This window comes from Coffea arabica, chromosome 6c, assembly GCF_036785885.1.
Source record: "Coffea arabica cultivar ET-39 chromosome 6c, Coffea Arabica ET-39 HiFi, whole genome shotgun sequence".
Classification (NCBI taxonomy): Eukaryota; Viridiplantae; Streptophyta; class Magnoliopsida; order Gentianales; family Rubiaceae; genus Coffea; species Coffea arabica.
Genome location: NC_092320.1, coordinates 17,296,025 through 17,310,070, shown reverse-complemented (window position 1 = coordinate 17,310,070; position 14,046 = coordinate 17,296,025). Strand labels below are relative to the sequence as shown.

General features: G+C 36.5%; 1 protein-coding gene across 1 annotated transcript; it reads right to left on the bottom strand.

The window, feature by feature from the left end:
• Positions 1 to 106: 106 nt before the first annotated feature.
• LOC113691654 (uncharacterized) lies at positions 107 to 3,117 on the bottom strand. Its single transcript, XM_027209897.2, has 2 exons — positions 1,014 to 3,117; positions 107 to 797 (listed from the first exon to the last, which is right to left on the bottom strand). The coding sequence occupies exons 1-2, from the start codon at positions 3,022 to 3,024 to the stop codon at positions 382 to 384; spliced, it is 2,427 nt and encodes an 808-aa protein (XP_027065698.2). The 5' UTR covers positions 3,025 to 3,117; the 3' UTR covers positions 107 to 381.
• Between the last annotated feature and the right edge of the window lie 10,929 nt (positions 3,118 to 14,046).

The following is a 14,046-nucleotide window of genomic DNA, read 5'->3' as shown; positions in this document are numbered from 1 at the left end:
GAGTGCCAATTAATATCAGTTACAGCTAATGGATTAGTATTGGAAAAGCTCAATGTATTCAATGTAGTGGGTTAGTATTTAATAACAATGTATTAATAACAAGATATTTAATAAGGGTATTTTAGATAATTTGAAAGATTACTACATTTCTTAATGGGAAAGTGGACTACAATTTGGGACAGACGAAAAAGGAAAACAAGACTATCAAAGTGGAACGGAGGGAGTAGTATGCAGCAATCTAAGTGCTTGGTCAAGTTTCCATTTTGCAAAGCACGATCTTATTCTGTTTCCTACCAAATGTCAAAGTTGTTTAGGAAGAAACATGGGTAGAAAAATTGGATGATGGCAGAGTCGCAGAGATATCCAACACATGGAATTCATTTATTTTATGGTGCTTAAGCTACTCGTCCCATCTGCGCAGGTTTGGTCAGGCAGTGAAAGTACTGGTGGACTAACATGCTGATTCACAGCAATGGTGTGCAAAGGCCTAGTTGGTTCTCGCCTGCCCACTTCGAATCGGTTCACCACTTGCTGCATTGTTGGTCGACATTTCGGGTTTGCGTTGACGCAATCCAGGGCTAACGCTGTCGCGAGAACCACACTTCGAACCACCAAAGGGTTAGTCGGAGGGGGCAGACGGGCATCTAGAAGGTCCTTCAGCATTGTTGGTTCATTGGGTTGTGATGAAAAGGAGGAAAGGAAATCTCGTGGATGCTCTCCAAACAGCGTTTCCAGCACCACAACGCCAAAGCTATACACATCGGACTTTTCAGTGACCGCCATGGTATAGGCTAGCTCTGCATTGACAAGTAAGTATATATTTGGATACAAATAAAGTTAATCTCAACTGGGACAACTCTAGACTTACTATTCCAAAAAAAAAATAATCGCTTCAGTTGGAAGAATTGTTTTCTTTTCTGTCCTTGAAAGTTAAGCCTAATATGTGCATCAAGAAAATATGAAAAACAAGGGGAAAAGAAGAAAGTGATCTGGGATATAGCAAGGTAACCTACCTGGTGCCATGTAGCCAAAGGTGCCTGCAGTGACTGTTTGATTTGATGAATCAAGTTCCAAAATCCTCGCAGTTCCAAAGTCAGAAAGAGTTGCTTCGAGCTGTGAATTCAAAAGAATGTTGTTGCTTGATACATCCCTGTGAATGATTGGCGGATCACAATCATGATGCAAGTAGGACAACGCACTGGCAATGCCCTTGATCAAATTCACTCTTTTAATCCAGTCCAGTTCCACAGCTTCAGTTTCATCTCTCAAGATACAAAACAAGCTTCCTCTGTCCATATACTCATAAATCAGAAACATGCATCGCTTGTGCAGGCAGAATCCGAAGAGCTTTACAATGTTCCGATGCCTGATTTTAGATAGCATGTCGGCTTCATTCCTAAAGCTCTTGTCAAAATTTGGATTCTCGCCTTCCAAACGGTGAAGCTTTTTCAAAGCCACTACTTTCCCACTTGGCAACTGAGCTCTGTACACGCTGCCATAACCCCCTGTCCCGATGCAATAACTGACCTCAAAATCATTGGTTGCTTTAATTATGTCATCATAAGCCATATTTCCATCGTAGTTCCAAATTCTAAAAATGTCTCCATGTTTATTGTCCATCAGCTCAACTTCCACTTTCTTGACTTTGGTTTTGCAGAAGATATAAAGCACTAATCCGCCAATTAATGAGAGCACCAACAAGGACACGCCAAGACCTATGATGTAGTATGGGGGGTGATGTCTATGATCGCCACAAAGAGTGGAATCGTGATGCAAGTCTGGGTTGCCGACAAATTTGTCTGAACCAAACTTATTGACAAGCTCACACGGAAGTTCACCTTCCAAAGCATTATAGGAAAGATCTAGAAATATTAGAGAAGGTATATCGGAAAGCTGAAGAGGTATGGAACCACTGATTTGGTTAGAAGAGAGGTCCAAAGAAACTAGAGTTGTCAGATTGCCAAGGGTCGGAGGGATTTGACCAGTCAGCCGGTTGGACTCAAGGGCAAGATGTTTCAAATTTTTCAAAATTCCTATTTCAGAGGGAATGGAACCATGCATTTGATTCTGAGCACATGAAAGAGAGACTAGTTTGGTTAGGCCGCAAAGAGATGAAGGAAGGGCACCTGAAAGATTAAGGCCACTGAAGTCTAATTCAACTAAACTCTTCAAATTTCTTACTTCTTCAGAGAGAAATCCTCCAATTGCGGGATTCCAGTGAATGTCTAGCCGGGAAAGATTTGTCAAATTAAAAAGCGTTGGAGGAATCGTCCCGCTAAAGTGGTTAGTGCTGAGGTCAAGGGAGTATAGATTGGACAATTGGCCAAGAGTTGGAGGAATGCTGCCAGAAAATCCACTGTAACTCAAGTCTAATTCAAGTAAACTCTTCAAATTTCCTATTTTTTCTGGGAGATCTCCTCTTATTCCGGGATTCCCGTGAATGTATAGCCAGGAAAGCTTTGTCAAATTAGAAAGTGTCCGAGGAATTACCCCACTGAAGTGGTTATTGTTGAGGTCCAGGAATTCTAGATTGGATAATTGGCCAAGAATGGAAGGGATGAAACCAAACAAAGAATTGTAGCTCAAGTCTAGAGTAACCAAATTTGTCAAGTTTGCAATGGAGTGGGGAATAATGCCTTTGATAAAATTATTCGACAAAGTGAGATGGGTGAGTTTGGAGAGTGCACCTATTTGATGTGGGATGGCTCCGTAAAGACCATTTGTACTGAGATTCAGTCTAACCAGGTTCGGAAAAGAAGAGAAGCTGAAATTTGTCAAGTCATCTTGAATTTCGTAGCCCGGAAGTAGTATTTCGGCAACACTACCAGCATCGTTGCAAAGGATACCAGGCCACTGGCAGTGGGCAGAGATGTTTGTTGCAATAATACTGCTGTCTCCCCACCAGCCACTCTTGAGCAGTGCCTCGGCCTCCAAATTCACAGCAGACTTTGTTGCTCCAGCTATTGCTACTGGTGCAATAGCCAGTATCATGAGAAGAACAGCTCCGCTGCATACAACATCCATCGATGCTCTATGACCATGAAAGACCGCAATTAAGATAAGACAGATGAAATGTAAGCGCCCGCCGCCCGCCCTGATTAAGTAGTCTGGATTGAAAGACTCGCACTTAAAATGGAGTCAAGCCAGTAGTATCTTTCCAATCTGTATCTTTCACACGGATTTGTTAAAATACGCGCATTTTAATTTGGAAGACTCGCAATGCCCTTGAACTCTTCCATTATTACTCTGAGCCAACATAAGAGTTAGAATTGGAAACCCTTGCCAAAAGTGGTTCAATCAGAAAGAAATTACTCACAACCCTTTTTTTAAAAAAATAATAATTTTAAAAACACACTCCATCATCTTCACATGGTTCTCGAATCAAATTATTGCTCTTTGTGCTAAAGGGTAAATTATAATTTCTAAGGGCAGATTTCTAAAAAAAAAAAAAAAAAAATCAAATTGTATCTAATTGTATCTCAGAAAGGGAGCAAATTAGTAATATTTCGGTCTTAAAAGTACATTTTGCTGCCAGTAATTCAATGCCAGTATGCAACCCTTTTTTTTTTTTAAAATCTCTTTTGCCTTCTATGGGCAATCAAATTCATGACATATCTTTGTTCAAGACATTTGCGTACATGTGAACACTAATTAAGACATATGAGTTTAAGCTGTAATGATTTAGCATACCTAAATAGATCAGGCAACAAGTGTACAGTTAAATGTTTGTTAGTATAATTAATTAAAATGTGCAACACGAAATGCAATTCTTTTCTTGATATTTTGTCAATAATTCTTTTCTTGACAAAATTTAGACACCAATTTTGAAAATTTAATTACACGGTTATTCGTTTAACAGGTATAGATACTAAATTCAACTTCAACTAAACTGGTAAATTTTGCCCAAATTCAACAAAAGCGGTACAGTTAAAAGAAAATTACTCGCAACCTTTTTTTTTTTTACAAAAAAGTTTAAAAACTTACTCCACAATAAGAACAATTTGAGTATTCTGTGATAGTCAATCTGGATTTAATGGCTTGGTATGGAGAGTTAAACAAGCACAACTTGCGAGAGTATTCTGTCTTTTTCGGCCTTTGATTTCATTCCGCTTTCAAGAGTCAAAGTCGGTCTTTCGCTTGGGTCTTGCGTGCAGCTTCTCAGATGTAGCCCCAACTTCAAGTACAAATAGTTCAACTAAGGCCTGTTTTGAAAGTATGTATGATAATAAAATTATAATATCCACTTAACTCCTCTATAGTTTTGTACAAATATTCATTTAACCCCCCTCTAGTTTCGTATCTAACTACATAATGCTCCTGTGATTTTATGAAAAGTGATTAGACCCCTATTCAATTTAGTGCCTGAAATAAGGACAATATTATTATCATTGCAACTAAGATGTTATGAAGACTATTTTCATCAAACTTCCACTTTACATAAAATCATAAGAGGATTATGTGGATATTTTAAAACTTTAGGCGGATCATATGATATTATGCAAATGGATAGGGGGGTAATTAGTAATTTATCCTTCTTGGCTTCTTATTTAGGATTTGGGAATTTTGATAATTACTTTTAGGATAAATTACATATAACTCCCTTGTAGTTTTATATATAGCCGCATGACCTCCTAAAATTTTGAAATTCCCACATAATTCTCTTGTAGTTCTATATAAAGTAAAAAATGGATGGAATACACCATCAGTAACAGCAATTGAAGTACTGGATGCACTCAACAAATGTGTGTGATAAAATCATAATGTCCACTAAACCATCTATAATTTGCATGAATATCCAATTTATTTTCGTGTGATGTTTACATTTATTCACATAATTCCTTCACGGTTTTATGCAAGATGGTTAGGCCATTATTTGATTTAGTGCTTAAGTGGCAGCGAAATTGACATTTCAGCTAATTCCCATCAAATTCTTTCTGAGGTAGCATGAATTTAAAGATCTGCATTTTAAGTCTAAGTCAAGGTCTTTCCTGTCTGCGTCTCAGGGGGACCAAGAAAGGCTTGTAACGCGGTCTTTCTGCCCTTAATTTGGTTTCACATTTGAGAGTCAAGCTCACTGCAATTGTTGTGCAAAATTTCTTAGAAGACTTTTCTGCGGGGCTTAAACACGTGGAAGACTTTTTTATAAAGGGGGCTGCACTCTCAAGGATGACTGTATTAAGGATTTTTAATGAATGGCGAAACCCGTTAAAACATTTAAATCGCATTTACAATATGAATGCACAGTCACTTTTGAGTATACATGTGGTGCTTTTTGGTATGAATAACTAATTTAAAAGTTAATTGCATGAAATTATTGAATTATGTTTATGATGTAATGCACCAATTATGATCAAAACCACGCCACTCAAATTAAGGAAGAAAATTAATTGAAAACTATGCAAAGTTTTGTTTTGAGATGAGAGGGGGAAAATTAAGAGTGATCTTAAAGTTTTGTTTTGAGATGATAAAAGAGAAAAATTTAAGAGTGATCTTACAGTTTTATTCTAAAATGAAAAAAAAAATGAACAAAATATTAACATTGAACTTAAAGTTTCATTTTGAGATAAAAAAAAAGGAAAAAATTAAGAGTTATTGCCTCTGTCCAAATTGATGCATTTCGAGATTCTAACTTTCAAAATAGCCCATAAAAATTCAAAATTCAAAAATGAATTTAATATGAAATGCAGTAAATGGTGGGGATAACATTGCAAAAAGTGGTCAAAAGTAACTCTAATTTTGGTAAGATTACAAACATTTTAAGACATTCCAAAATAGAAAGTATGACACTTTTAATGGGACAAAGGGAGTATATTGAATGTTGAAAAGGAAAATTCTGATGTTAAAAAGAAACATAAATATAATTTACTTACGAAAAATATTATTTGCACTCCTATTTTTGTTGATCACACTCTCACTATCATTTTAATCATATAATTTTTATTTATTAGATTATTTGATAAAACAAATAGTGGAAGTGCTAATAACAAAAAATGGAGTGCATATAACATTTCCCTTTACTTTATAGGGATCAAAGAAAAAGCAATTATTTGAGTTTGTTAAGAAAAATGATGAAACATACCAAAATTATACATGTCAATTCATATATCATATATATTCAGCTATTCAGTATCATCATTATCATTTCATATACATAGTTATATGATGTTAAAAAAGTAGATGGTTAAAAGGTATAAATATTTAACTCTGGGTCAATTAATTGAGAAAATTAATTATTAAGCGAGATTCAGGGTCGATTAATAAGAAAATTGGAGAACACTTGACTTGACCATCAATCAAGAACTTCCTTGCGAAATATGCAAGACATATATGTTGTAGATAAGAAAACACTAATGATGAAATAATTTTAGGAAATCTATTAAATAACATTATTATTACAATAAGAATTATTAGAAGAAAAAAAGAATTATTAGAGAGGAAGGTAAAGAGAGAAAATAGATACTATTACGTCAACATTGACGTAGCATAATTTGTCCAAATTAATGATGATGAATGATCAAACCAATAATAAAAATAGAAAAAGTGCTAAAAAAAAAAAAGAAAAGATGAGTTGATTAACAAAAAAAAATAAAGAAGGTACAAACATGCAAACTTATATAAGGTAAGTAATTAATAGATTGGTTGCCAAGAAAAAAAGACAAAAATAAAATCCACAAAAAATAAAAAAAAACAATTTATTTATAATTTGGTTTGCCACATGGCAAAAAGATAAAAAAATCCACTCCGCAAAACATGAGAATATATATATATATATATATATATATATATATATATATATATATAGGTGGAGCCATAGCCAGCCCAATTGGACCTTCTCAAATTTTTTTTTTTTTTAGAAATTTTAGAATAGTCTATAAAAAGTTTTTTCTATTGTTGCCTCACTTTTGCACCCCTTGAAATTTGGTAATATTTCCTCTAACCCCACAATTGCCTCGCAAAAGTTTTAAAATTTTATACAGTTATCACCATCATTTCTCCGATGCAACATTAAAATAAAATTTATTACACAATGCTATTTTTATTTTCTTTCTAACAAATCTTATGCACGTAACATTAAACTTTTCTTAACCTTATGAATTACAAGTTAACTAAACATTCATTTGATAGTTAAATTGTGTATACATTATTTGCCTATTGCGTATATGAAAATATACATCTAGCACTCAATGCATAATTTATTATTGTGCACTTTTATACAATTTTTATGTATAGTTTTAATCATTATGTTAGTTTATACCGTTAGATGACCTTATAATTATTGCAATTAAAAACAAATTGTAGATAATTCTTCTTTAAATTGTTTTAACATCGAATAAAGTGGTCTACTCATTGTAGACATTTAGTTATTCTGAAAATCTATAACACATTGTAAACTTATGCTAGTATAATTGTGAGAGATTCTACAATCTCTTTTGGTATCATGCCTTCAAGTTAAACTCATGGTTAAACTACAAACCATGATCAAAACCTTACGGATACTACAAGCCTTACAACACCGGAGGGAACATCAGGCCGCGCGTAGGACTAAACATTTAAAGTCCGCACATCAAAAATAAATGTAAGACCGTAAGGTAGATGAAATGTATAAGAACTCTAAGTACAGTAGTCTGGATTGAAAGACTCTGCATTTACAATCAGTGATAGTGATATGGATAGTTAAAGCACGCGGTTTGATTTGGAAGTCGCGCAATGCAGTGTCTGTGGTCTTGATTAATTGATTGCTTTTTTAAGAGTCATTGTCCATACGTCTTCAAACTTGAAGTGTAGGCAATCTGTGATGTTGCTTTTTGCTATATTGACTGTTCTTATAAATCAAAAGAATTGTAGACAATTGTCAATAAGAGCAAAAAGGGGGAAAAAAAAAAACTCTCCCATTATTACTTTGAGCTAATATAAGAGTTAGAATACGACTTTTAACAAAGCTCAAATACTAAATTCAACTTCAACTAAATTGGTAAATTTTGCCCAAATTCAACAAAAGTTGTACAGTTAAAAGGAAATACTCGCAACCCTCTTTTTGTAAATAAATTTAAGACATGCTCCATGATCCTCATGTGGTTGTTAAATCTAATCATTGCACTCTTTATGCTAAAGAGTAAATGCTAAATTCTAAGGGCAGATTTGTAAAAACAAAAAAAATCATAAATTTTAGATTATAAGGCTTAGCTTGTCAATTTAGGAGATTAAAAAGAAAGAAGAAAGAACGACTTGAGTATTCAGAGATAGTCTGGATTTAAAGACTACATATGGAGAGTTAAACAAACACCATGACATACGCGTTTTAATGTGTATGACTTGGAATTGATCTGATTCCACTAGAATTGTTGTGTGGAATTTCTTAGAAATGCCATTAAACACGCTGGCCCTCAAACTTGAAGACTCGCAATGCAGTTTTTCTGGTCTTGATTCATTGATTTCACTTTTGAGAGTCAAGGTCAGTCTTCAAACTTGGAGTGTACGTTGTGTGGAATTTCTTAAAAATGCCATTAACTGTTCTTATAGAGCAAAAGAATTATAGACAATCTTCAAGAAGTGGGGAAAAAAAATATAAGAACTCTTCCATTACTACTTAGAACTAATGTGGGTGTCAGAATAGGACTTCTAATAAGTACAGAATTTTACTAATTGAATTTCAACTGAATTGATATGGTTTGCCAAAAATCAACAAATGCGGTACAATTAAAAGGAAATTACTCATAACATTTTCATTTTCAATTTTAAAACATACTCCATTATCCTCTTATGGTTCTCCATTATATTTATTGCTCTCTTTGTGCTAAGGAGTATTATATTAAGGGCAGCTCTAAAAAAAATATTTAATTGTAAATTTTAGCAGATAAGGCTTAGCTTGTCAGTTTAGGAGATTAAAAAACGAAAGAAGAAAGAATGACCTAAGTTACCACAAAAAAGAAAAGAGGAAATATTAGAACTTTCCTATCTGTTTGATAGGTTGCAATTTTATTATTTATTTTATAATTAATTTTCCCTATTACCTGACCCGATGTGGATTAATTGTTAGATTTTACTCACTTTTGGCAATTTATATTTATTTCAGGGAGTAGAACAAAAATACCATAACAAATGTCAATTTGACAGTTATCAAGAAAGAATTCAAGTAGCAAGTATTTAGGGATATTTTTGAAATATCAAACCGCGACCCTTCTTGGTAATTGGCCCGAAGACAGCATTAAAAAGGGGAGGCTGAAGTCTTCTTTTTCCGCTCTCGGCTGGGCGGCGGACGCCGCACAGTAGCAATTAGAATAGGAACGATTGATATATGGCTGACATTGAGCACTACCTTGTTTTTTAGCTTTTGACTTTTGTCTCGTAGCTCTAGATTAGGTTTTCACTTAGACTTTTTCCATTTTTTCCGTTCCTTAGTGATTTTCTTCTCGTATGTCAGAGACCATGAGAAACCATGAATCATTCGCTGTAGCTTTGTTCTTTCTTTTTCCTTATTGAAGCGAATTGAGTTTTCCCGGTCAATGACAAAGGAAACAATTGTTCCTTCCGCTTCTTGTGAGTGTTCCTCGTTAGGGATGAACTAAATTCTTTTTTCTAGTCAAGAAACAACGGATGCTTTGGGTCGTCTAAAAATTGTGAGATCGATTTAATTTTATCTTTTTCTTTTATTTATTGGTATTTGCATATTCCCTGGTTGCAGTGCTTATGGTTGTTTAGTTAATTGATTGTTTTGGATTCGGATAATTAGTTAATTTAATAATCTATTGTCAATTGAGGTATTAAATCCGTAATTGTTTAATTGCCCTGAAATAGTGACAACTGACACGATTAGATTCGTGTCAGGAGGATACGCGGGCTAATCTGAAATAACCCTGGTAGTGCGTTATTTGGTTAGAATAGGGCTCCTCTCGTACGTAAGGCAGTTGGGGAATTAAATCTTACGGACGTACCTAGGATTATTTCTTAATTAGAGTAGTGATTAACGGGCGTACCTTGATCACCGACACAGTAAGGAGGGGTTGACTGTCATCGCTTGTTTGGTAGTTGTAACCTATTTATTGATGAATAATTGGAATTGCCCTTGCTTCGATGATCAATTAGGTGAACCATTGCTGAAGTTATTTCTTGGCTAGATCCTTAATTATCACTCATTTGATTTTAGTAATTTGTTATTTAATTTCTAGTAGCTTCTTAGATTTTATTTGATTTACTTTGATTGTCGCCTTCTGCATAAAAACACCTCCTTGTCACTGTGAATTTGAAAAGAAACAATTACTTCCAGTCCCTGTGGATTTGACCCTGCTTACCATTATCTACAGAAATTACTTTTAGTTTGAGCAGGTTTTTATTATTGCACAGGTTTCGACACCCTGTCAATTTTTGGCGCCGTTGCCGGGGACTGGTGCCAGATTAATTTATTTCTTTTTGAGTTCATCTTGTTTTTTATTTATTTATTTATTTTTCTCTTATTTTTTTATATAGTTTATGGCTTCTAACACTCCGTATTCTGCTGATAGACTGGATTTTGTTTCCAGGGAAGGCAATGAGGCTTGTTTTTTTTCTGAGTTTGCATATGTAGAGGCACTAAACTCTATTAGAGAAAGAATGGCTGCTACAACCTGTAAAATTTGTTATGCCAGGGATCATTCAACCGGTATGTGCCCCGAATATCAAGATAATCTGAGTGTCACATTCAATAATTATGGAGATTTTTCACCCTGGTCTCAAATGTGGTATAACCCTAATCTAAACGGGTATGATCAAGGATGGTGGGATAACTCCAATTATAATTATACAACGGGGCCAATGAATTTTCAGCAGTATGAGTCTCAAGAATCGTTATCTATGTCAGGTATGTCTCTTGAAGAAATAGTTGAATCAATAGCTACTAATACATACCAATTCCAATAGGAGACACAAATGAGGAATGAGATGATGAAGGATGCAATGAGTTATCTGGCAGATCAACCATGTCTATTGGCATCCAGAATAAATCGATTGGCTTCTCAAATGGAAGAATTGCTCTCGAAAACCATTGTTGATCTAGAAGAAAATGAGAGTGCAATTTGCTTGACTAGTGATGAGGAGATGCAAGAGTGTCAAAATGAGAAATCTACAGATGCAGTTGAAAAAGAAGCCGAAAAGGAAGAAATGGTACCTCAACCGCAACCCATTCAAGTGAAAGAATCCAGTGAAGAATCATCAAATATGGTGACACCACCTCCATTCCCTAACCCACATTTTCTTAACTCTTACTCCATGATTTCTGTTAATGAGATTGATTTTGTTATATCGGAAGTTTTTGAGTCTCATGGCAGAAATAAGTTAAAAGTAGCTATGGTCAAATATCTTGAACCGTTGAGTGCTCTTGATAGAGGAGTGGATGAAAAATTGAGATCACTGCTTGATTATTTGGCGCCATCAACTAGTCCATGGAAGACCGTAACTCGTGTGTTCAAAAATTACTCCATCTATGAGGGTTACCAGGATCACATTGAAGATGAAACATTGAAACGAGCCACAAGATTTTATCCTCCATGAGCAAAACATGATAATGTCTAGCCAAAGACATTAAAGAAAGGCGCTTATTGGGAGGCAACCCAATTATTCCTTTTAATTGTTTATTTTGATTTCGTGTGATAATTTAAATATGTTTTCCTTGAATTTGATTGATTTCGGGTTTCAATTTTCGTTTTTGATAATTTGTAGGTGTCTTTCTGTCATGACGCGCCCGCGTCATGACGTCTGGAGAGCTCACAGTCAGAATCGTCAGAAGGGGTTCCTGCCCTCATGATGTACCCGTGTCATGTCATATGGAGAGTTCCAGATTCCGTGCCTTCATAACGTGCCCACGTCACATTCGCGGGAAAGGTAAGTATTCAAAAAAAAAAAAAACTCAAGAACGGTTATTGATTTTCGGTTAATCTCTAATTTTGAATTTCGAAAATAACATTTGCAAAAAAAAAAAAAAATGTAAAAAAAAAAAAAAGAAAAAAAATTTCAACCGTAGCTAGGTTTCTCAATTTCAAAAAAAAAAAAACATTTTTTTTCTCTTCTCTCTTTTCTTCCTTTTTCTTTCTTTCTTCTCCCTTGTTTTTTCTTCCTCTCTGTCGGCCGAGCACACCTCATGCCCGCCGCCATCTCTCCACCCGCGACTCCACCACAGCAAACCCATTGGCCGCCGCCGTCCGCAGCATCGTGCGCCGCCGCTGCCCAAGCCCGCACGCCACCATGGCTACGCGCCACAGCCCGCTGCTCCGCGCAGTCCACTCCTCCACTTCATAGCCGTGACATCTTTTCTCTGCCCTTGCACCAGTGACAACCACCATCGCGTGACACCGCCCTCACCGTTGCTGGAGCTCGCGCGCCTCTGCCCAGCAGGCAGCGCCACCAGCAGCTCACGCTTTTCTCCCTCTCGATCTCACCCTCCACCCGCAGCCACTACCGTCGAGCTCCACTACTGCCACCCAGGCTCCACCTGCGCTCAGTTCCACTCCAGCAGTCAACCAGCCGCGCGTCTCCTCTTCCCCAATCTCACTCCAGCGACTGTCACCACCTTCCTCCACATTGCAGCGCGACCTCTTCCTCGCAAGCCACTAGCGAAGCCGCGCCTCCCACAGTCGCTGTTTCTCGCTCACGCATGCACGCCAGGAGTCGTGCCTATCCCACTTCTTTTGACCATCAAACAATTGAGGTATTTGACATTCGTTCCCCAACTCCTCAGTAGTATTTGGTGTTGTTTGGGGTCGTCTTTTGTTTGAGCAGGACGCGGAGTTGTTTTTCTTTTACTGAGGAATCCACCAGTGGTACTGGTGGGGTAAATTGGACGTGAATTTGGTACCTTCATTTGGTTGTCTGAGTTATTATTGTCAAATTTCTAAACTGTTATCATTGAGATTGCTAATTTTGAGTTAAAACTTTAACTGGCCAACTGGAGCCATTTGTTGAGAATTTGGGTGAGTTGAAATATTGCACTTGTTTGTTAAATTGGGAGGCTTCTATACCATTTACATCGCTTATTCCAGTTCAGTGCATCTAGTTGAAATGCTGGGGTTCATTATTAGATTTGACTGAGAATCCTGTGGATACGTTGCTTGTTGTCCGAATTGAGTTACATTATTTGGGGGGTCTCACTAGTGTGGGTTAGCCGTTGAACTTGTTTCATCCACTGTTTGGGCATTTTGGCTTCACTGGGTCACTTCTACTCTTTTGGTTGACTGTTGGAGGCTGGGCACTTGGAATTACTCTGCTACTGTCGAATTTATGAGTTATTATTGATTGCATTGTTCTTTCTTGGGGCTGTTTGATTGGGTTGTGCATTCCATTTTTCGCCAGTGGTACTGGTTGGATTGTTTTCACTTCAATTTGATGCTTCTTTTGGGTTGGTTAACAGTGTGCGGTTAATTGTCAAATTGGGACCATTTGTTGGGATTCTGGTTGACCTTTGTCTACTTTTACCTGTAAATTTGGGAGCCGTTGTTGCCTGATGAATTGGGAGACATAGATGACTATTGCCCTGCCCTGATATTGCTTGGTTGCTGGCGCATTCTCTATCTTACGATTGGGTTAATACTTGGGGCTGTCGATTTACTACTGCTTTGTTCTGCTATAGCAATTTCTCTCATTTTGGACTGTGATTTGCACCAGTGGTACTGGTTGGGGTATTTTGACTAGCATTTGTTATTTCCAATTGGTTGGCTACCTGATTGTGATTGTGTGGTTATTCTCCAATTTCTATACTGCTATTATTGGAATTGTTGCTTTTGAGTTGAGAAATTAACTGTCTATTTGGAGGCTTTGTTGAGATTTTGGGTGGACAGAGTTTTGCATTTACTGGTTGAATTGAGTTATGATGACTCAGAACTTGGGCGCGTATTTCCACCACATCGGTTTCCCTCCATCGTCCCCGCCTATCCCGTAGCCACTTGAGAGGGAAGTTTCGTTGTCCTTTTCACTATAATTGCTTTATTTCCTCCATTGAGGACAATGTAGGATCTAGGTGTGGGGGGGCAGTTGTGCTAGTTTTTCTACTTTTTAGTTTTTTTTAGATGTTTTTGCTTTCTT

What these genes read in the sequence shown, in the direction of transcription:
- LOC113691654 (XM_027209897.2), bottom strand. Translation starts at nt 3,024, where the DNA reads ATGGATGTTGTATGCAGCGGAGCTGTTCTTCTCATGATACTGGCTATT. An exon ending in CTTTGGCTACATGGCACCAG is followed by an intron (nt 798 to 1,013) that starts GTAGGTTACCTT and finishes TTGTCAATGCAG; the next exon opens with AGCTAGCCTATACCATGGCG.